We start from the raw sequence: 23,488 nt of genomic DNA on the forward strand, positions 1-23,488 counted from the left end.
TTTGTTATTGTATGCATGGAGGAAGGATTGAGATTAACTGATTTTTTTTTTCGTTTCGTATTAAATTGTAATAACAGAGCAACCTGTAATTTTGTTCCTGATCATGTGAAATATCACCTAGCTAGTAGCCCATGGAAAAATCAGCTTGGATTTGCATGTCTACTTCTAACACTGCCATTAGCTGATTTTCCTCTTCTTCTGCTAGGATTTTGATAAACTTTTGCTCTTTCAATTGAATTGGTTCTTACCAAGTCACTAGGATTGAACTATCATTGACAAATTCAAGATAATAACTGTAGAAGAGAAGCTAGGTTGGAGAAGAAATGAGGCAAACTAGATTCACAGAGAGTGCACGTGGAGCACGACACAAGTCATGTATTTACACATTACATGTGAAGGTGGTGGCTGGGCTTTAGGAGCAATCGAAGCTTATCTACAGGATCAAATTCACACAGAGAAAGCACAATAGGAAGAGCTTATCACAGCAATGAAGGGTTTGTTAAAACCATCTAGATCTCTATTTGGAGGTCTAAAGAGGAATCTAACAAGAAAGCGAAGCAAACCAAAAATGGAGAAGATGATGGCACAAATTATGATGATTCGCACTACACTTCGGTTTAGGCTAGGTAGACCTAAAACAAGGCCATTTTCTTTAGAAGATGATGTCTGTTAGCTTCAGTCAGTGATTGGACTAAAACTGCATTTAATTAATTGATGGTAAATATGCACTGATGAAACATACGAGAACCAAAACCGAAATACATCAATCTCTTTTTTTCTTTGCTTTATTACTAATCATATAAAGATATGCATAACCATGGTTGAATTATATGTTATCTTCAAATACAAAATTAATCGAAAGACGGCAACACACAATTATATGGCCTACCATTACCACTTGTAAGCCCAGTCTCCTTGAGAATTTTCTTATACCAGTATTGCAGACAAGAATGATGTACAAGACAAATTGACGTAAATAAATGATAAACTAAAACGAGTAAATAAACGATAAATGGATGTAAAGAAAAATCACTTTACCTATTTATTACCTATATACCTGTCTTTTCAATTCAGCTCTGACTAAAATGTAATGTGGTTAAGAGATCAGAGTATACATGCTGGGTTGAAGCGCAAATAGAAAACTCCGATTCTTCACGAGTTCCTTAGAGATATTGCTCGACTAAGAAACCTTCCTCCGTAGAGTTTTCAACCACCAGAGCTCCTCAAACCAGGCGTAAAAATCTGGCCAACAGCTTCAAGAGCAGAAATGTTCCAGCTCTCAACATGCTTAACAATCTGTTTAGCGATAGGAGTAATCAATACGAGGGAAGAAAATTGCTCAGTGAAAAATTACACCTTATGCTCTAGCTTTTGAATTGTAGATATCAACTCTTTCTACTTACTTTGAGTTGTTCATCTAGAACATAGACTGTATTTCCATCAACAGAGATGAGAGGCCTCCATGGAAGTTTGAGGGATGTTCTACAAGTCAGATGAAATATCAGCATGTGTACGATCATAAGAATCCTAAGAAAATTCTGGTATTCTTTTACATCCAGAAATATTTCATTTTCTCATGGGAACTTGAAAACTAAAGATTGGCCAGGTTGGACGAGTTTCTGCTCACATAAAATCAAAGAGAAATTCAGGTTTCCAAATTAGGGTCAAGGCAACTGTGGAACTTCCACCTAGATATCTAGAAGAAGAATCCAATGGTTATCATACATGGATAAAATGGTATGGGAGCATAACTCTAATACTAAAACACTAGATGCAATTTGTAAGAATACAGAAATGGATGTCTGTTGATGAATGAAGACAAAGTGCAGCAACTTTTGTGAAATCATTCATGTGGTTTAGTGGTTTTCCACAATTCAGTTCAATAATGACTAAACTTTTCAAAGCAGGTTTAGTTATGTAAACAAATAGTCTGATAATAATCAACTCCAATAGAGAATTTCTCAACTAAGTATACTGGACTCTCGGGAATCTATCAAATTTAATCACTTATCAGGATCAACCATGCATAATTGACAGAAACAAACATCAAATGCTTTGAGCTGGAGAGCAGTAAATGAAACCGTGTAAGCAAATATTCAGCCTTTACACTACCAAAAATATGAGAATAGAACCAAGCACCTCAGTTTCCAGTATGCCACTATGACCTCTGCATCAGAATCATTACCCTGTAGATCAGGCAGATAAGCATTAAGCAAAATGCCCCTGATAGAAAAAAGAAAATTTGAATATTGTAAATGCACTTAAGAAATGACGAAGACAACAACAACAATAACAAGAACAACAACTATGCCTCAGTTCCAAACAAGTTGGGCACTAATGAAACAACATATCATAAAAATTGTAAAAGAATGTTTGCGCACATTTGAATGACTATGTCACGGTTATTACCAAAAAGTGGCTTCATAATCATTTAAGAATGGATGTGCACTTGGACACATGAGTCAAGACGAAAAAATGCCATAATTTGGTATTATGAAGCTCTTGTATATTTCACTTGTGGAATTGTAATCATCCTCCAGAACTGCCCGTAGTCTCCTACTTTTGGAGTGGATAATAAAACTGAGGACGGTGACAAAGAGATACGTGGAAGCTTAACATGCAAGATAAGTAGTACAATACCAAAAAAGCGCTTTAAGGCTAAATCTGCCCACTGAGCATTCAGCAGTTGTTTAAGTCTTTTTTTGGATTTATTTGTTTTTATCTTTTTATTCTTTTATACAGTACTATTTAATGAACTGGAAGCACTTACCTTCTCAATCTTTACTAACTTGATTGATTGACTGTCAAAAAATGGTACCAGCAATTGCAAGTTGCGGGAATACAAGTCCCTTCCTGGATGACAAAATTATAAGATAAGATGCATTATCTTTTTGTTTGTCGTTAAATCCAGTAAACTTCTAGCTCTGAAAGATTGTTAATTCCCGTTGATATTAATCGAATGGAACATACTACTCCTAAGCTAGTCCAGAAACTGAGATAGATGCCAAGATTACTGACACTAGCAATAGCTACAGCATAAAAGAGACAAAAACAAGGGATATTACAACATGAACATCTCACATACACAATAACTTCAGTGATATTATCTAACAATTAAGATGTTTATGCGAACCAAAAAAAATTCAGTATTACAGAATGTGCAAGTAGTACACATAGAGGATAAAATTAGAGGAGGTCAAATGAATAGATGGTCTGGCCAAGTCTTATGCAATCTCCAAATGCACCGATCTGTATGTGTAATCTTAGTCCCAAGGTTCACACACGGCTTGATGCTCAAACTTACTAGTGAAAGGAATGGTTTATTAAAGGTTATCTATGATACTATGTGAAAGAATATCAGCATCCAACCAAGAGTGTAAGGCAATATATCGAACAGCCTAATACTTTTCCAATATTCTTCAACACCAAGTGAGGAACATGCTTCTCTTACAAAAGTAAATGTGGATTGCAAAATTTTAGGAATAAGCAAGTAAATTCCTTGATGTACCCACAACTGTGATGCAAATATCAAATACTGTGCCATCAGATACTGAAATTAATCCCCCTTACCACTGAATTTTATAGTTGGATCTTCAAAGATGCAGTCTTCTGCATAAATTCCACTGGTGAAGAGTCCTAGATTCAATGAAAGCTCTAAATCAGCCAAAAACCAGTTTATCTTTAACCACATAAATAAGCTTAAACAACAATGAACATTACTCACAATCAGGAAATAGAAAAGAATCTCTGCTACAGACATTTCACATCAAGACTTTAATCAAACAGCTTTTGTGTATGTTTATTCAATCTTCACTAAAGTCCATGTATTATGTTTATACTCCCATGTTAGCTTCAGAAACTGCAGCTATTTGGGAAGTATATAGTACTAAGAGATAAACAAGGATACCTGTAACAAAATAAGCTTTCTCATAATCTGACTTGATAATCTTAAGGACATCTTCTACATTAGAGACCAAAGGTTCTTCAGCCACTTCATCATCATATATCTCCAATCTGTCAAAAAATTATGTTTAATTCAGGAAAGCATATGAAATCCTGAAATTACTAATTTACCCAATTTGAGAAAATGCATCCAATGGTTATTTTCAATAACCTGTTTCGTCTAATTGGTGAGGAGAAGGTGAAGAGCCTAAGGAGTTCAGTAACACCAGTAACAGCAATTTTCAAGAATTTTGGAGTTTGGGTTTTCATCTTCTGGTTATTATTTGGTGCAGGGGAGCAGCAGTAGAAACCTTGTACTTTCTATTTAAAACGAAAAAACAAAACAATAATTGCAAGAGATCAACTTGGGGAGCAGAGATTTTCCAAAAAAGATGGTACTTTTATATATTTTGACCAACCTTGTTCATGAGGGTCTGTGAAAGCCTTCCATAGCAACACATACCCGCCATTTCCCTACCTGTCAGTTTGCCACTCACTAATTTCTGTAGTGCTCCACATTGGATATATTTTTGGCCAGGTATGACAATTACTATACTGGTCATTCTGTTTTTAAGTTTTTTTATTTACTTTTTTGCACACTTCAACAAGTACAATTTATCTTTCCTAAAACGTCTCACTTAAATAATATTCTACTAATTTAAACAACAAGATGATTTCTTGTTTCCTGCGATGTCAAATATTTTTAAAAAAGACAACTTGTCGAAAACATCGTAATATTTCGGGCTTGAGGTAATTGTTGTCAATGGATTTTTTCCCCCCACAAGTTTTGAAAAATAATTTGAATTTCAAAAGTTGTTTAGAGGTGGTTTCAACTTCTAGTCACAAATTTTCAATTTTCAAAAAAAAAAAAAAAAAGAAGAGAAAAAATACAACTACCAAAGCCTTATAATTTTCACACTTTTTTTCACATTCAACTTAGATTTTGTCCAAACGCAGAGTCACAGAATAAAGCGATCTAGCTTGCAAAAGAGCATTTGCTACGTGAAAACTAGTAATCCATTAGTCCTGAATTGGAAAGATACATCTATTTCTGTTTCAATAAAGCAGCTGTCTTGACTTCCCGAGCAAAACAACAACAGATACAAAATTAATAAACAAAGCAAGAAGCAAAGTTCAAGGCTGACTATTTCTCGCCCTCCCTAAAGCCAATCAACTATTTCAACCAAAACCTCTTTAGAGAAGTATGCTACTGCTGAGCACACTGTATTCAGTATTCTCTGTGCTCCACAAATCACGATGCATCCCCTCGTCCTCATTGTATGTCTCTCGTTGAGCTGCTGCTTGCTTTGCATTCCTCCTCAATATTAACATCATGTAATGTAGTCTCCTCACACTCATCCAATTCCTTGTCTGAGTACTGTGATTGAGGTCTTGGAGGTAAAACTACCCTCTAGAGCCTTCACCTGTTATGGGCTCAGCGAATCTCTAAATTCCACAATGAAATGAACATACAATTTATCCCTCATGTATAGCCTCTGATACATTAGCATAGCCTCATCACTATTGCCTTGAATTGATTTGCAACAGTTGAACAAAAAGAAGTATCAAAGTGAAATAACACTTACACTAAAACCAACTTGCACAATCATTTCAGACAACAGAATCAGTTAAATACAACAAAGTCAATGATATAGGCAAATCCTGACTGCCAAGTTCTCCCAAAAGGAAGCCAAAACATAAGCAAAGCCCACCAATGCCACAATGAAGGCATGTAATATGGGCATATACATGGATATTTGAGTTCCATTTAGTCAAATTTCATAGAAATGTCTGCAATAATTTAGAAAGTTATCCACCATACATCAAAGTAATACATGAAATGTCAGTTTTCTCAAGCAACTGCACAATAACAAAGACCTCTTTTTATTATCCAAAGATAAAACTCTCACCACCTTAGACTCTAATTCGGATCAAGTCTGAGTTTACTGCAATCCATAACAAGGACAAAATCAAGTGGACTTCCAGCAGAGGTACTTTAATCTTGTTACACTGAATGGAAGGAGCTAACTAGTTATCCAACCAAACGTAAATAATTGCTAGACATGGAACTTAATAACAAAAGGGTTACTTTTCAAATATTCAAGAATCAAGTATGGGTATTCAAGATCAATTAACGAACTTGGTCGTCAACATATTATTGAATTTGGCACACACAATACATTGATATGCCTATTATTTTTTTCCTTCTTGTTCTTTCCTCGATACAGAGCTCATAGTCACACATAACTGCTCATGTGACTATACTTAAGAGCAACATCCACTTCTCAAACTCTGCAGTAGCCTCAGGTACCCAAACTCTTCTGGTCTGATGTACCCATGCCGGAAAAGGAAATGAATAATGACAAGATTACAGTTTGCTTTAAAAAACGATGTACTTCTAATGACATTTGCAACTTGTGTAACTGGGACCAATCGAAAACTTTCAACCTCCCCATCCTCATTATGAGGAACAAAGCCTTCAGCAGGAAGCTTAAGATCATAACAAAACAGGACATCTCTCTTCATCCTATATCCTTCTATGTCAACGTACGACACAGCTCCAACTGGCACAGCTTGACGCGAAATAGACCTCGGTATCCCCGCCTCCTCTTTACATTCCTTAACAACATTCTCCCCGCAAGAAATGCCATGTGGCAATCCCCCTGCTACTAAATGATCCAGCATTCCTGGATAAGTGGATTTTGTTGGACTTCTCTTCGCTAACCATAAAAATTTCTGGTCATTTTTCTCAACATAGCCACTCATATGAATCCCATAAGCTTTTATACCAAAATACGGCGCAGCTGCTCGTTCCAGCGAGAAAAATACTGGTTCCCCAAAAGATGAAACTACCGGATATAACTCATTTCTTATGCCTGGAATTAATTCGCCTAATGACTTCACAACATTTGCTACAGCTTTCGTTCGATCCTCAGGTGTCCTCAGGTTTGGATGTAAAGTGCAATATTGACTACTATTATTTCGGGGGAAAATGAATACATTTTGAAATGGCTTAAGATAATCAGCAAACACGTGGTGTACGTATCCAATTATTTGGTCTTCAATCACGAAAGGCATGAACTCGGATTGCTTCTCCGAATTGCGATTACAGAGCTTGATTTTATCGAAGAAAGCTGAGAGGGTAGAAGAGTCATTTTGAGGAGATTCGGGGAGTTGAAAGACGTCGTCCCAGGTGAAGATACTGCCGCCGGCAGCTGAAATGGCAAAGGAACGTAATTGCCGGCAGCGGAAAGGGGAAATTGGGGATCTGAGACACGGAATTGGAATTGGAATTGGAATTGGGGTATAAGAAATAAAGCGAGGGAGCCTCTGAGAAATGGAGTGACAGTAGTAATTGCAACCCATTTTTACAATTCTAGTTCACACCTCAACTAAACTGAACTAAACTGTGCTTCAATTGTAAAATTTCGGGTGACTTGTGAGGATAGAAAGAGGTGAACCGTCGTTTGGTAGGACGGTGTGCCTCACGTGCGCCCAAGGCCCGTTGGAAAAATTATACTCCATTGTTTAGCTCCATAATTATTTTTTAAAATACGTATACATCGACGAGTTTATTTTCTTATATTTATCTTATTTAATGAAAATTTTAGCTCAGCCACTCATAGGACCTACTAAGGAAAACAATAATAATATATTAATTTCGGTATTATTAATATCTTATTTGGTAGTAGTATTTTTTACCATATATATAACTAATACATATATAGTAAATCATGACATTAGCAATATCATAATTTTTAATATATGGACACATATATAAAGACAGAATTGTCCTTTCAAACCCTTTTCTAAATCACTTCCCATGCATGTGGATGTTATTTTTATAAATAAATAATTTTTTTTAATGTAATGTATGTTATGGTTAATACACCAAACAAAACATACTAATACACCCTATTTAATATTATTTTTATACACCCTACCAAACGAACTTTTGTTAACCTGGAAATACAATGAATTATTTTACTCAACATATTTTTTTTTTAATCGTTACTCAATATAAGATTGAATGTACTAAGTTAAGTAATACAAGTAAAATAAATATAACACAATAACTTAGGGGCTAAAAAGCTTCTATGTCAAGATTTAACTTAGGGAGAGCATCGAGTTGATATTGACAAGATTGAGTTGCTTCGAAGAAATTTTGTACTATGAAATAACTATAGTGACATTTGATTGACCAACCAAACTTATCCTTGTAAACCGTCCCAAACTAAATGTTTGGCTTGGCTTATTAATGGACTGACAAATATTTTTTCTGTTTAAGCGCACTAATAATATTTTTTAGTAGTGGTGGTGGCGGCAACACACCACCATTGCCTGGCTCTCTCTTTTTACTTTCCAGTCTCATCCAATAACCAACCGCACATCACTAAAATCCAAAGCCATAAACAACCCAATTCTCATTCGGAACCTAACTGAACTACAACTTAAGCACCAATTAAGGCCTTTGGCTGGCATCTTACATCTGCCAAATTTCCCTCTTATAGCATCTTTTAATCTTTAGATACCCTTTCTTCTTGTTTTGTCTTTCTATCCTTCACTTCATGCTTTCTTGTTTTACCCATCTCTTCCATTTTCTTGGAATTTAACAACAAAAAAATCCATTTTTTTCTTTTTGCTGTGTATAGCACGATTCAATGGCTACTTCTTCAGCTTATCTTTGTTGTCCTGCAACTTCAGCTACTGGAAAGAAACATATTTTTCCAAATGGGTCAGCTGGATTCTTGGTTTTCCGTGGTCCCCGTTTGTCGAACCGGTTAGTGACTCGAAAGTCAGTTATTCGTGCTGATTTGGACTCCATGGTCTCTGATATGAGTACAAATGGTAAAGTTTGTCCACTTCCCTATTTAATTTGAGATATTGAAACTGAATTATAAAAGGGTGTTAAGTAATTGTGTTTTCCTATGTGTATAGCTTGGTTGGAAGTGTCTTTTGTCTTTGAGTTTTGTTCTCTAATTTTGGTGGAAGATAACATTTCTGTGGGTACCAAGAAGGTTAATTTTTTTTTGTTGGTATTTTGTTGGATGCTTTGGATATCAGCTTTTTGTTTTTTGTTTTTTTTTAAAAAAAAAGTTGTTTTGTGTATGTCTTGATTGCACATTTGTGTTTTCTCTTTGAGCCTTGCTTTTAAACCTGGACAATTTGACTTAAGGTGGTCTTATTTATCTGTGTTGTAAATTCAGAAGTTCTAGTGGAAGACAGGATTTTTAAGGATGTCAGCGCACTTTGAGGTTGATGGTTCTTTGTACTTTCCTGTAATCTTTTGTATCACAGATTTCTTCATCTAAAAGGAATAATGACTAGCAAACTAGGGCTTCTTGCATTTCATGTGAAGTTTTGCTTAGCAAGGAAAATAGTGCCAAGGCATCACATCCAAACCATTAACCCAATAAAAGAGTGAGCAATCATAGGTCAGAGGGTCCACAATGGTTTCGGATTGAATTAAGCTGCAAAGATGTGTGTGTTTGAGGTTGGAGAAGGGTTAGAGGGCGAGGCAGGAATGATTAAAAGATGAAATGGGTGAGAAGCATAATTCATTCCCTTTTGTATACTTGCTTTCGCAGGATCAGTCTAGGACTGGATATGTCAAGAAAGCGTAGGCAAGTTGGAAACTAAAGAACTTCACTATCATTTCAATCTTCTCTCTTTAGACAGAGATATATACTTTTAACGTAACTTAATGATAAACAAGTTGTACTAAAATTTTGAAAAAGAACTATCTGAATAAGGTAAAATGAGTTGGAAACAGCCTCTTGCAAAAATACAGGGTAAGGCTGCGTACAATAGATCCTTGTGGTCCGGTCCTTCCCCGGACCCCGCGCATATAGCAAGAGCTTAGTGCACCGGGCCGCCCTTTTTATAGTGTCTGGAAACCTAGAGGGACAATCTCTGTTATATAAGTTAATGTACTGCTGCTGAAACAAATTTTCAACTTACAGCTCCAAAAGGGCTATTTCCACCTGAACCTGAACATTATCGAGGGCCAAAGCTGAAAGTAGCTATTATTGGAGCTGGGCTTGCAGGCATGTCGACTGCTGTGGAGCTCTTGGATCAAGGACATGAGGTTCAGAAGCCTAACATCCCCTTTCAAGAATTGCTATGATCAATTCACTTTGAAACAAAACTATTAACCAAAAAGATGAAAAAATTGTCTTTATCTTTGTTTTTTCCCAGTGACCTGGAATTTTCATGTCTTCTACTTTCTTTCAGGTGGATATATATGAATCGAGGCCTTTTATTGGTGGGAAAGTGGGTTCTTTTGTTGATAGACGTGGAAACCACATTGAAATGGGACTGCATGTGTTCTTTGGTTGCTATAATAATCTGTTCCGTTTGTTGAAAAAGGTGCACAGAGCTCTCCATTCATAGTTCTATTGTATTTCTACTTACTAAGTGGTTGCGCATGCAATGGAACTGCATTACTGCTCACTCTTAGTTAAGGTGCATTAATGCCTAAAATTAAACTTCGTTTGATAGTAGGACAATGGATATTAAAGTGCAAGGAGTCTTGATATTTTTTTCCTGTTCAGCTTTATCAGTTAAGTAATTCTATTTTTTTTTCCTGGTTGATGTAGGTGGGTGCTGAAAAAAATCTGCTAGTGAAGGACCATACCCACACATTTGTAAATAAAGGGGGTGAAATAGGGGGTATGATTTTATTTGTGTGACACAAAATATTTCATCTTGTGGAACTTTAAAATGCTTTCACAAATGACTCCTAGAGGAACATGTCTTCCAATATATAAAGTTAACATGGTCTGTTACTATCTAATTTACCGTCTATACCTCAATGCAGAGCTTGATTTCCGTTTTCCAGTTGGAGCACCCTTACATGGAATTAATGCATTTTTGACTACTAATCAGCTAAAGGTAACATTCTAATGCCCTCTTCGTAATTGATTTTGCAGTTCATGCTATCTCTTATACTAAAATAAAAAATGTCCAGTATAGCTCCTTGGTTTGATCAGTGTTAATGACCATGCCTTTGGCATTTGACTCTTGGCTTCATTTATTTCTGCACCTATATCAGCTCCCTTCTTAACAGTTCACTTAGACCGTAGAATGGTATAATAGTGATCTTCGGGCTGGTTGTCTACCATTATTAATTCGTGGTTTTCTTTGAAAAAAGAAGAGAGAAGATATCAGTTGTTGTCATTTCTGTGTTGCTGTTGTTGCAAACCCTGATTAATGCTCGTCTTAAATGTGATCGTCGTTAACATGGCCTTCCCTTTAAATGCAGACTTATGATAAAGCTAGAAATGCTGTAGCTCTTGCCCTTAGTCCAGTGGTGCGGGCTTTAGTTGATCCAGATGGCGCATTGCAGCAGATACGTGATTTGGATAGTGTAAGTGTTATTTCCTTTTTTTCCCTCCTCCTTGTTAACAAGTCAGATAGTCTGTTTCTCTGCAAGGATGTGTCCTCTCCAGCTACTTGTTCCTTACAATAGCTGTTTCAACTTTCAGGTAAGCTTTTCGGAGTGGTTTATGTCTAAAGGCGGGACGCGTACTAGCATCCAGAGGATGTGGGATCCTGTCGCATATGCTCTTGGATTCATTGACTGTGACAATATCAGTGCTCGGTGTATGCTCACTATATTTGCATTATTTGCCACTAAAACGGAGGCTTCCCTATTACGCATGCTTAAAGGTTCTCCTGACATTTATTTGAGTGGTCCCATTAAGAAGTACATCTTGGATAAGGGAGGCAGGTAAGACCAAATATGGAAACAGCTGCTCACTGTGAATTAGCTGATTTTGGACTTGAAATTGCTATTGTGGTCCAGCAGATTTCAGCCTAAAATTTTCTCATGAATGAACTGCTTATGCTCAGTTTATTCTGAATCTGTTCTCTGTTAACAGGTTCCATCTGAGGTGGGGGTGCAGAGAGGTACTCTATGAGACATCCTCTGATGGAAGTATGTATGTTAGCGGGCTTGCCATGTCAAAGGTAAAATCTTTCTTTCATCTGTTTATCACCTTTTAAAAGAACATCTTTCAATATGTTCAAATGTTAGGCTCTTTTATGCATATATAAGTACTTCATGCTGCTTTACTAGTGTGGATGTGCAGGCCACACTGCTTTACAAGTGTGGATGTGTTCATTAACTGCTATGGTGTCTATGTGCAGGCCACTCAGAAGAAAATTGTAAAAGCTGATGCCTATGTCGCTGGTTGGTAATCAACAATATGATTGATGTGAATTTTCCCTCATTTCCCTCCTTTTTAATAGCATAAAACTGAAACTGTTTTGGCTGATATCTAATTGCAGCATGTGATGTCCCTGGAATTAAAAGATTGGTACCTCAGAAGTGGAGGGAATTGGAATTCTTTGACAACATTTACAAATTGGTTGGAGTGCCTGTTGTTACAGTACAACTACGATACAATGGCTGGGTTACAGAGTTGCAGGACTTGGAGCGTTCGAGGTGATACATTTGTGGCTCAGAAGCAACTATTTGCCTCAATTTGAAAATCTTGTATGATGAACTACTATATCTGTGTGTTAAGATAAGAATCTCTCTGTAATCCAGGCAATTGAAGCGCGCTACAGGTTTGGACAATCTCCTGTATACACCAGATGCAGATTTCTCTTGCTTTGCGGACCTTGCATTGGCATCTCCGGAAGATTATTACATTGAGGGCCAAGGCTCATTGCTTCAGTAAGGAATTACATTCTTATCTTTACTATCCGAAAGCTGCTCAGCAACTCAATAGATATTCTGATCAGATTAAATCTTCTGGTTATCTTCTCTGATCTATCTTGGTGCCTTCAGATGTGTCCTTACGCCAGGTGACCCGTACATGCCTCTACTAAATGATGAAATCATAAAAAGAGTGTCAAAGCAGGTAATTTAGCTTCTTATACGTGCCTTTTTTTCTTCTTCTCTAAAACCTTTAGAACATGATTTTACTTAACAGGAAATGATATAGTATACATAATAACCGAGTAACCTGCAAGGGCCTGGGATAAGGTCTAGTGGTAAGAGCGCAACACATGTTATGTGGGTTAGGCGCACATTACGGGTTTGAAACCTACTGCAAACAAAAGCTTGGTAATTAAGTGGAGAGAGGAAGAGGTGCAGGCCCTATTATCCACCGAGTTTCGAACTGTGCGCCACTAGCCCTTGCAGACTTCTTTGGTTTTCAAAAAGAGTGTAGCATTTGGTTGGCTGCATAAGAGAAAATAATTTTTTCATAACTAATGTAACGTTTGGTTAGCGGTATTAAATACTATCTGCATTAAGTTATATACATAGTTTTCATATAACTTAATGCAGATAGTATTTAATAAGAATGTGTGCGTTAAGTTATATGAGAACTATGTATAATTTTATGGGGGAAGAATATATAGTAAGAATGCGTGTATTAGCAGTACGAGGATTAAGCTATTAAACGACAAAAGTGTCCTTAAAGTAAGTGTTCTGCATTATAACCCTTGGATAACTAGGATGTGAATCAAATGGCTCCTTAATGTATAAGGTATTTTGGTTTCAGGTTTTGGCACTATTTCCTTCTTCCCAAGGTCTTGAGGTTACCTGGTCATCAGTTGTGAAAATTGGGCAATCCCTATATCGTGAAGGACCTGGTAAAGACCCATTCAGACCTGATCAGAAGACGCCAGTGGAAAATTTCTTTCTTGCTGGCTCATATACAAAACAGGTAGTCTGCTTTTATCCAGTACTCTTAATACTTTGATCCGTGTATTAAACATGTGATGCTTCTACTCAAAGAAAAAAGTTTATCTTAGTGATAGTAAGATTTAGGTCAAGTTTAATATCTGTTTGGCCAATATTTACCAGAAAAAAGAAGTGGATGGCTGAAAATCATATTATGTATATAGAAGTGCATATTCTTTACGAGTTGTGCATTGATAGTATCCGAGTCTGATTGAAATGGTCTCTTTGAGAAAGTGTTACAAGAAACTTCTTGGTCTTGATTGTTGTAAAAAGAAGAGTTCATATGTAACTAATGACAGTTTGGAGGTTTTGAAACTTTAAACTATTGGATCAGGACCTCTTTATGCCAAATAGTACACATGTCTTATGTGAAATTTAACGATGAGCTGCAGCCAAGTATGCAATACTACCTCCGATAATTTCGTTTTGCTGAGGATACAGCACATTGGTTAACTTCCATCTTGTGTGAAAATGCCTGTTTTCCTCAGGACTACATCGATAGCATGGAAGGGGCAACTCTTTCAGGTAGGCAAGCTTCTGCATACGTATGTGATGCTGGCGAGAAGCTGGTGGCGTTTCGGAAAAAGATTGCTGCTGCTGAGTCAAACGAGATCTCTGAAGATGTATCAGTATCTGATGAGTTGAGTCTTGTCTGATGACTGGAAATCATCCAATGAATACTGAAGAGCACCCCCCACTTTGTTAATCCGAGAAGCAGATACAAACATAACTCAGTTAGGCATTGCACAAGGAAGAGTTCTTCTAATATTTGAGTTCACAAGATGAAAATCAAAAGGTTCAAATATGTTGTAGTATGTAATATTAGTAAATCTGCATAGTGATGTATCTATTCTGTCACCCTTCAGGTTATTGAAATGGATCTTATTGCTTCGTCAATCATTGAGAAACAACTTTATTACACCTGAAACTCTGAGCCTTATACTTTTATGAAATTTTATTATTATTACTTATTTATAACTAACACGGATCGGACATGATAGAGAGAGGAGGTTGAAGGCAAGGATGAATACTTTGTATCCCTCGCCCAGAAAGTATCGGTTAATACGTATGTTATAGTTGTTTTTTCATGAGAGGCAGAGAGGACAATGAAAGTGAACAGTTAAGTGAAGGAAACCACATAAGAGATGGATGGATGCAAATCATGTTGAGGTGAGAGGAAAAACATAACATGGTTGTTGAAGCACAAACAAATGTGTTCTACAGATACATTGTTGAACTGGTTGCCTCTAATCAAGATTTTTTTACGTAATTATCCTTTGTAACCATTCACTCTATTTGGGTAATTGTGCTTTAAGATAAATAAGAAATTCTCTAGAACTTGTCTTTTTAGAGAAAGGGGTGAAGCTGCAGTCACACGTTGTTACTCTGTGCAGACAAGTGCTCAACTATGCAGACGCTGGTTACTCTGTGCAGACAAGTGCTCAACTATGCAGACGCGGAGGGTGTGGAGTTCGAGCATTAGGGTTGTGAGTTGACAAGCAGTTTAGAGTTTCGTCTAATCTTTCCGGTAATATTAGTACTAGTTTTGTATTTTCCTATTCATAGCCTCTTGCTATTATACGGGGTGTCATTATTTCCAGTAGGATTGGCTCTATTCTGATAGCGTTGTATTCTTAGATCTTTGTTATTGCACGTTGCACTATTTGTTTCCGTGTCTTATTAACTTGTTGTTATTGTCTGTTTATTGCTTCATTTTTAATTTTCTTGAGTTGAGGGCCTTTCGAAAACAACATCTCTACCGTGATAGGGTAGGGTAAGATTTGCGTGCATTCTACCCTCCCCAAACCCCACTTGTGGGATTCCACCGTGTATTTTGTTGCTGTTGCAGTACTTTTTTTTATAAAAGTTTGCTATGAAGTTTAGATATACCACATCTCAAGGGGAAGTAAACAAGAAGAGGAAATGAAATTCAGGAACATAATTTACAAAGAAACAGTCTCCTAACACCAAATTCCTTGTTTATTTAAAGATGAAAATGGAACAGCAAACAACACAAGATTAAAACAACTGTCAAAGACCACAACCAACTTATTTTAAGGAAGGAAATCGACCCTAGTACATTGACATACCAAAACAGCACACATCTAGTAAAACATTGCAACAAAGAACTCAATCAACTCCCCTTTTCCTTATCAATTGCAGCATTTGCAGCAGCATGATCCTCATCAAAGGTCAAATCCCACTGCCCTTCCCACTTAAGAAAGAACTCTGTATCCTCCAAATACTTCACCCTATGCACATCCCCAGCTGGAGTAAACAAATAATCCCCAACACCCAAATCATATTTCTTCCCTTTACTCAAATTCCACACCTTTTTACTCCCCTTTAACACTACAAGATCATGCCCAAATGTATGGTGATGAGCTGGCTCAACACTCCCTGCAGTGAACTTCACAAAAGCTGAAGTAGGACTCTCCCTCACTATTGTCATTGACCCACCTGGCATTATTTCCACTGGCTTAAACTCTCTATCCTTTACCAATGAACATAGATTACAATTCCCAGATTCCCCCTTTCCCCCATTTTCTGATTCAGGCACCAAAGTTCCGATCTTTGACATTTCAGTAACCGAATTTTCCAAGAATTGATCAATTTCGTCAGGCCATGGATTTGATCCAGAAGCCGGGCAGGGAGACCTAAAGGGTGTTTCTAGAAACGTCTTGAGAACTTCGGCAGCCACTTCCGGCGTAGTATTCATGCCGGAGACGGCGAGAACGTTGCAGTTATTGATGGAACGAGCATTCCGCGCTTCATCGGGGTTGAGACACGTGGCGGCATAAACGCCGGGGAATTTGTTTGCGAAGATGGCGACTCCGACACCGGTACCACAGGCGACGAGTCCACGTGTCTCGACGGCGGGGTTACTATTAGCGGCTTGGCTAACTCGGCGGCCGATTTCTTCGCCGACGGAGTAGTATTTGTCGGTGCCGAGGTCTTCGACTTCGATGTTGAGGGCGCGGAGTTGGGAGATTAAGGTGTCTTTGAGGTTGCAGCCGAATGAATCGGCGCCGGCGATGATTTTCAAGGGTCATTTTGTGGATTCTTGAGCCATCGGAGATTTGGGAGAAAATGATTTGACTTACGTTGACTTGCTATGAGCTGAGCTACTGTGAATATATGTGTTGGAAATATTAATACTGCTTATTGATTTGATCACATGATCCAAAATTTGATTTCACGTGATTTAGGTAATTGAGAATTCGCATTTTAATACGACAGCGGATTTTGTGGGCTATTTGTTTTTGTATGTTAATATTATATATATATATATATATATATATACACATATATTAGGCCATCTTTATATATTTAACTAGCAAATGTAATTATTTTTGGTTGACGGGCCAAATATGTAATTTAATTTAAACGTCTTTTCTTTATGAGTTGACTTTCTTTAATTTTTATGTGAATATACAAGAAGTTAATTCAATTGATAAAGATAATTAAGTTAACTTTCTCTTTGTGCCTAAAAAAACCACTAGTCTAATAGGTTACGATTTTCAATAGTGGTACAGCAATAAAAATGTCAAGGGATTAATTAATAGGTAAGAAGAAAAAAGTTAACTTTCTTTTTTAGAACTAGGAAAATGGGAAATGAAAAATCTCTTTTTTTTCCTCCAAAACAAATAAACTTCCATCAAATTAAAATAAAATAAATAAAACAAGTGTACTTTATGAAATGTCACTTGAAAATATCTATTGGTTTGAAAATATCTTCTGTATTTTTCTAGAAAATGCTACTATTAGTTCTGCGTGCTTTTTCTCCTACTAATTTTTAGTCCATCATGGAATCTATCACGTAGTCCTCTACAAATTCCATTTTTGGCAGCGACTTACAGTATATACTCTCCAAATAATAAAACCAATAACCATTGAAATTTACAATCTTTCCAAACCTTAGAACAATCATAACTTTAGAATTTATAAATCAAGCAACACAATAAAATAGTAAATTTAAACGTTCTAAATTCACAAGCTTGCATTTCAGTAACAGCCTGTTTGGAAAGCCGCCTGCAAATTGGATTTGAGTGTAATTACATAATTGACATGTTTGTCTGGCCAAATAATTACTTGGTCAGCATGGAATTGGGTGTAATTGAAAATGTGTAATCACACTTTTCAATTCTCAAGGGGAAGTTAAGAATTTTTTGGTGATTACACCGAGTAATTACAAGGTTACTTTCCAATTTCTTTTTATTTTTATTTTTTATTTTATTTTTACTTTTTACTTTTTTTTTTAATTTTAAAATATATTTTTCTTTGTACATTATTTATCTTTTATTTCTCCACCCTTACTTCTTGTGAATCCATGTAATTGCTTGTATATTTTATTTTTTATTTTCTTCATTTAGCATAACTGCGTTAATATTCTAGGTTTTGAAACTACACGTCCTAATATTAGAAATAATGAGTCATTAACAAACTTGGCATATAATGGTGATGTCATTAAAGTAGAATTTCGTTGTTGAACGAAGCTATAAGCTTATTATGTTTCCTAATCTTAAGTTGTATTGGAACTTATTTTTATTATGTTGGAATTTGACATATATTAAACTTTTTTTTTGAATTTTAAAATTGTATTATATTTATGGTTCCAATTACTTATTTTAGTAGAGTTGACTTGTTATTTCACATTGCATGTTATTCATTTTTAGTTAGAATTGATAGAGTAGTTTTGTCAAATATTTGAATAATTTTATGACATTACATTTATAAATATTACTTTAATTTATCAAACATGCATTCCATGATGTTATTACAAAACGTATGTTTTTAGTTTTTATAATTAATTAAACTAAATATTATTAAGTCTGAAAATACATATCAATTATTTTTACAATATTAGGTATAAATATATGATTACTAACTATGTATATTCAAGAAAAAATATGCATCTTAAATACCAAATCTTATATCATTTATACTTATAAAAAATTATTACTAGGCATATATTTATTATATTAACTTTTAAAATTTACCTCTCTACCTCAGGGTAGGGGTAAGGTCTTCGTATACACTACCCTTCCCAGACCCCACTAAGTGGGATTATACTGGGTTGTTGTTGTTGTTGCTGTATTAACTTTTAAAATTTGATAATTACTTCATTTAAAATTTAATCTAATTGTATAATTATAGTTGTGCAACCAAACAATACACTCGTAATTATATTGTAATAATATATCGTCGTAATTATTAAGTTGTGTAATTACTATCTTAGTAATTACACCAATTTTAATTACCGGGTAACTTTCCAAACAGACTCTAAAGTTATTCTCCATACCAACCACAATATGCACTATATAATAGGTATATTCTATAAAGTTTTGACATTATGTGTATAGTTTGACAAATTTTAACCATTCTTAGTAGGGGTGTTCATGGTTCGGTTTGGATCGGTTTTTTCCTAAAAAGAAAACAAACCAAATAAGTCTGTTTTTCAAATATTAGAACCAAACCAAACCAATTAGGTCGGTTTTTCTCGATTCGGTTTATGTCGGTTTTTTCGGTTATTTGTCGATTTTTTCTTAAATATAAGACATACACTACCAAACACATATTCTGGCGACCACATTTTCAATGTAATACTATCAAATCAATTGCCCTTTGAGAAATCTATTATTTACCAAAATATATTGATGATAATTGAATCAAATAGTGATGAATAATTTAAGGACTCAATTAAAAATATGTTATTTTTAACACGGAATGGATTCTTACACTAAATAAAGAAAACTACCAATCAAACTAGAATGTAAAGGTAAAGAACTTTATTAAAAGTGCAAACTATTAATATTTACCATAATTTTTTTGAAACTTTGTATAACAATATACATATGTATAGGTGTAATAATCAATTAGAAATAACTACTCCTATAGTCGGTTTGGTTCGGGTTTTTTCTGATTAAAACCAAAACCAAACCAAATTTAATCGATTTTTAAAATTCAAAACCAAAACCAAACCAAACCAAACCAAAAAGTATCGGTTTTTTTTGTTCGGTTTGGTTTGGTTTTCGGTTTGGTTCGATTTTTCGGGTTTTTTATGAACACCCCTAATTCTTAGTCGCAACAGTCCACCGACCATGCCATTGTATTTTTTCATGTGGAGAAATTGCCTGAGCATGGTTGCTTCTCATCACTAGCTATCACCGGAAGAAATTCAAAAATAGCCAAATTTACAAAGGGTCATTTAAGAATAGCCATAGTTTCAAAAGTAATCGAAATTTAGTTACTTTTCATGTAAAGATAAATCTGAACGAAAACACTATTCAAAATCTGGAAAATACTCCAACATAATATACTCGAGTTCCAGCATAAGTATACTGGAACTCCAACATATTATAATGTAGTTCCAGCATAAGTATACTGGAACTCTGGAAGTTCATACACAGGTGCTCCAATCTGCAGTATATTATGCTGGAACTTTCCGCGTGTTGGAGTTCCAACATAATATGCTGGAAGTTCATACACAGGTGCACCGATCTCCAGTATATTATGCTGAACCGGTCCCTGTTGCAGCAAAATAATGGCTATTTTTCAATAACTTTGCAAACGTTAGCTATTTTTGAATTACCAGTCCAAAAACTGGCTAGCCATGCTATTTTTTACTCTATCACCTATTAAGAACATTTTTACCATTTCGAATAGTGAATTTAAATACCATTTTCAAGTTTTATTAATTAATATAAAAATTCATAATTTTCTTGTGTAGTTACATAGGAATGCATTAATCTTCTTTCTATTTTTTTAAAGTTTTTATTTCAATATCCTAAATTATAATCCATTTAATTTTTGGTGAAAGGCCTTTTATAACTACCAGAAATTACCATTTATGTGAACAAAGTTACAATTAATATTTAGAAACTTCATTATTTTCGCCCTTTTCAGTTGCAAAAACACTTCATTATTTTCTTATATAGTCATGACATTAGTAATTTAGTAAATCACCTTTTTCAAGTTTTTTATTTTTATTTTTTAAGTTTTTAACAGTGGAATTTTGCCTAATATTTTAGAACCTTCGATTAAACTTCTTAAATCATACTATGTCAATAAGATTTTTGACAACAAAAATCAAGGTAATGTATTGAAATAAGTGCTACATTTTGTTAACTTAAAAGACCATTATCAATGTAAATAAATATTACTATATCTGTTGTGAAGCTAAAGGTTTCAACACAATATGAAAGGATATTTCAAGAATAAAAAGATATTTCATAGAGATGATAGATATGAAAGAAAAGGTGTGTCACCAGCATATCAGTAGTCCATCACGGTCTTGAACTCCTAACAAGGCACTTTCTTAGAAAATCTTCTGCCTTTCTTAATAATTTGTTGTTTTTTAGTCAGGCAATTCAATTTTAATTTTGCATAACAAATAAACAGCATTATCAAATTCATAGTTATTTCACACTAGCTTCTTTGAGATCGTCTAAAAAAGTGTGCACCCAAAAGTTCAAATATCAACCTCGAGTCCATACTCATTATCAAACACTACTTCTGGTGCCATATATATTGGTGTTACTCTAAGTCGTCTACTCTGAATATAGCTCCTTATTTGCAATACCCCAAATCAACAATCTTGGCAACAATTTTGGCAGAATGTTCATTAAATACAATAAAACATTTACTATGCACATGATTAAGTCCCAAAAAGATGAATTTTGCATTATGCTTTACTTCATTTTTGTGGCAACCCTTGGCTTGAATTAATAGGACCCATGCGATCAGCTAAGATTCCAGTGTTGCGAACTCTAGCAAGATATTGTAGTGCATTTTGTCACCCTCTTCAGTAATATCGGCTCCAAAACATAGTCTGAGGTCAGTCTTAAAATTTATGAAGGATCATAACATATTTTCCGTTGTGGCTAAAATTATAGCGCCCTCTCATATTCTTGTCCCTCTCTTCCATAGAGTCACCATTTGTTGGTATTCAAGTGATTAACTCATTTGTCCTAACTAAACTTTGCACCTAAAAAAAATTGTACATAAATGGAGAATGTTAAAGAGGCAAAAAGAAAAAGAAAGTGCAAGCGACCAAAATTATGGACGTGAAATAAGTAAGGGCATAATGGAAAATAAAAATAAGTTAACAATCTCACCAAATAGTTGTTACATAAAATTACTCTCCTATTGTTACATAACAATGGATTTAACAATACAATAAATTTTATTTATCAATAAAAATACAATACAATGCAACAAGTTACAAACTAACAACCATCCAAACAAGCTGCTAAGCTATTTTTTTTTTATTAATAACAAAAAGTGCATTTTAGTCTCTCTAAGTATTGATAATTTCTTATTTTGATTCTTATAATATTTGGTTAAACACATTTAACTTTTAATTACTTGAAATGTGCACGTTTGGTTCCTCTGCTTATGAATCTTCATAAATTAAAAATATTATTAAATATTAAATTATTTAATTATTGATGTGCTGTGAAATAGATAGAAAACATAAAATAGGAAAACATATGTATATGTCCGTTTGTGTGACGGCTCAAGTCAGTAGAAGAAACACATACCTGCACAAGAAGTTTTCAGCCTAAACAGTATGCCATATTTATGAAAAATCTGACTTCTATAAAATGTCAAATATTTAATAATAAATTGAATTGTCAATATAAACTTCGTTCTAATTTCCTTTATCATCTTTTGAATTCATGGTGGATCGTAGACAGTTTCTCGGAGCAATTATTTGGAAATTTTTAAAAAGGTTTAGTGCAAATCCGTAAAGATAATTAGTGTCTGGATCAGTATTTTCTAAGAAAAGTTTTTAGATAATAATTGTGTTTGAGTTTAGTACTGTTTTGGAATAAATGAAACTACAATATACAACCTTTTATTTAGCAAACCTATCAATTTAACAATTTGGAGGATAATTGATGGGTCCTTTTTACAGACCCAGAAACCTATCAATCATCCTCAAGGAAAAAGAAAATTATCCATCAACCTCTATATTATTAATTCTACTTAAATTATGTAAACATTATAACAATCTATATCCATATCTATCTATATTATTATAAAAACATGAATATAATGTCGGTTTACCCAACTAACCTTATAATATTAAGCATAATAACTCACAATAAAAGGACATAACCGGAATTATGGATATTAGCCTTATAATCCTATTAATTTTAGGACATGATACTACACGTTAGGAATCCTACATGATTTACCTTTAGCAATCTTATTAGTATAATTACTTTCGGGCCGTCTAATTCATATAAAATTAAACAGATACTTAAATACTTTATACACACTTGACGGACACAAAAATCTTTCACCGCACTACATCAAATTTGTAATGTTTTAGGTCCTAACTCTCTAAATACTTAAAGAGTTGTTATTCAACTGGGAATCATTACAGATTTTAGTATGTATAGATCACCGTATGCCTTCTTTGTCTTTCATCTAACCATAGTTGGTAAGTGTTTTAAAGCCAATAGTAAAAAATAAGCTTTACTAAAATTTTAATTTTTTTTTTTTTGACAACTAAATTCCTTTAGCTTTCTTTTATGTGGTTTTGGATTACTCTATGGCTTTGTGATGCATTAGTTCTTTTTAATTGGTTACTACTTTAACCGAAGAGTTGAAGATATCTTATTAATTTAAAATGGGATTGATCTTCCTTGTATATAAGTTAATTTTGAAGAAAAGTGATCCCATAATGCTACTGAAAAACTAACATTCATCAAAATGACTTATGTAATGGTAACTGGAAAATTAAATATCTTTAGTCATGTAATCCTATTACTTTTAGGATATACTTCTTAAAAATTTCTATTACTAATTTAACTAGAAAACGAATTATAATGTCTT

At 34.7% G+C, this 23,488-nt stretch overlaps 4 protein-coding genes across 4 annotated transcripts; 1 reads left to right on the forward strand and 3 right to left on the reverse strand.

Annotated features, from left to right (window-relative positions):
* Positions 1-901: 901 nt before the first annotated feature.
* On the reverse strand, positions 902-4,518 carry LOC107772273 (uncharacterized). Its single transcript, XM_016591771.2, has 8 exons — positions 4,362-4,518; positions 4,115-4,263; positions 3,908-4,014; positions 3,571-3,636; positions 2,771-2,853; positions 2,140-2,186; positions 1,404-1,482; positions 902-1,296 (listed from the first exon to the last, which is right to left on the reverse strand). The coding sequence occupies exons 1-8, from the start codon at positions 4,503-4,505 to the stop codon at positions 1,207-1,209; spliced, it is 765 nt and encodes a 254-aa protein (XP_016447257.1). The 5' UTR covers positions 4,506-4,518; the 3' UTR covers positions 902-1,206.
* A 1,548-nt stretch (positions 4,519-6,066) lies between these two features.
* On the reverse strand, positions 6,067-7,426 carry LOC107772272 (nudix hydrolase 20, chloroplastic-like). The gene has a single exon (XM_016591770.2). The coding sequence runs from the start codon at positions 7,306-7,308 to the stop codon at positions 6,208-6,210; it is 1,101 nt and encodes a 366-aa protein (XP_016447256.1). The 5' UTR covers positions 7,309-7,426; the 3' UTR covers positions 6,067-6,207.
* A 1,177-nt stretch (positions 7,427-8,603) lies between these two features.
* On the forward strand, positions 8,604-14,298 carry LOC107772271 (zeta-carotene desaturase, chloroplastic/chromoplastic-like). Its single transcript, NM_001325133.1, is given in 14 exon segments — positions 8,604-8,790; positions 9,906-10,030; positions 10,177-10,311; positions 10,542-10,614; positions 10,763-10,836; positions 11,207-11,311; positions 11,430-11,674; positions 11,826-11,913; positions 12,094-12,136; positions 12,235-12,391; positions 12,497-12,625; positions 12,740-12,812; positions 13,461-13,625; positions 14,131-14,298. Coding segments are annotated over 14 exon segments (1,767 nt in total).
* A 1,286-nt stretch (positions 14,299-15,584) lies between these two features.
* On the reverse strand, positions 15,585-16,770 carry LOC107772270 (DNA damage-repair/toleration protein DRT102-like). Its single transcript, XM_016591768.2, has one exon. The coding sequence runs from the start codon at positions 16,359-16,361 to the stop codon at positions 15,777-15,779; it is 585 nt and encodes a 194-aa protein (XP_016447254.2). The 5' UTR covers positions 16,362-16,770; the 3' UTR covers positions 15,585-15,776.
* Between the last annotated feature and the right edge of the window lie 6,718 nt (positions 16,771-23,488).

The sequence above is a fragment of the Nicotiana tabacum genome, chromosome 7 (genome assembly GCF_000715075.1).
Source record: "Nicotiana tabacum cultivar K326 chromosome 7, ASM71507v2, whole genome shotgun sequence".
NCBI classification, from domain to species: domain Eukaryota; kingdom Viridiplantae; phylum Streptophyta; class Magnoliopsida; order Solanales; family Solanaceae; genus Nicotiana; species Nicotiana tabacum.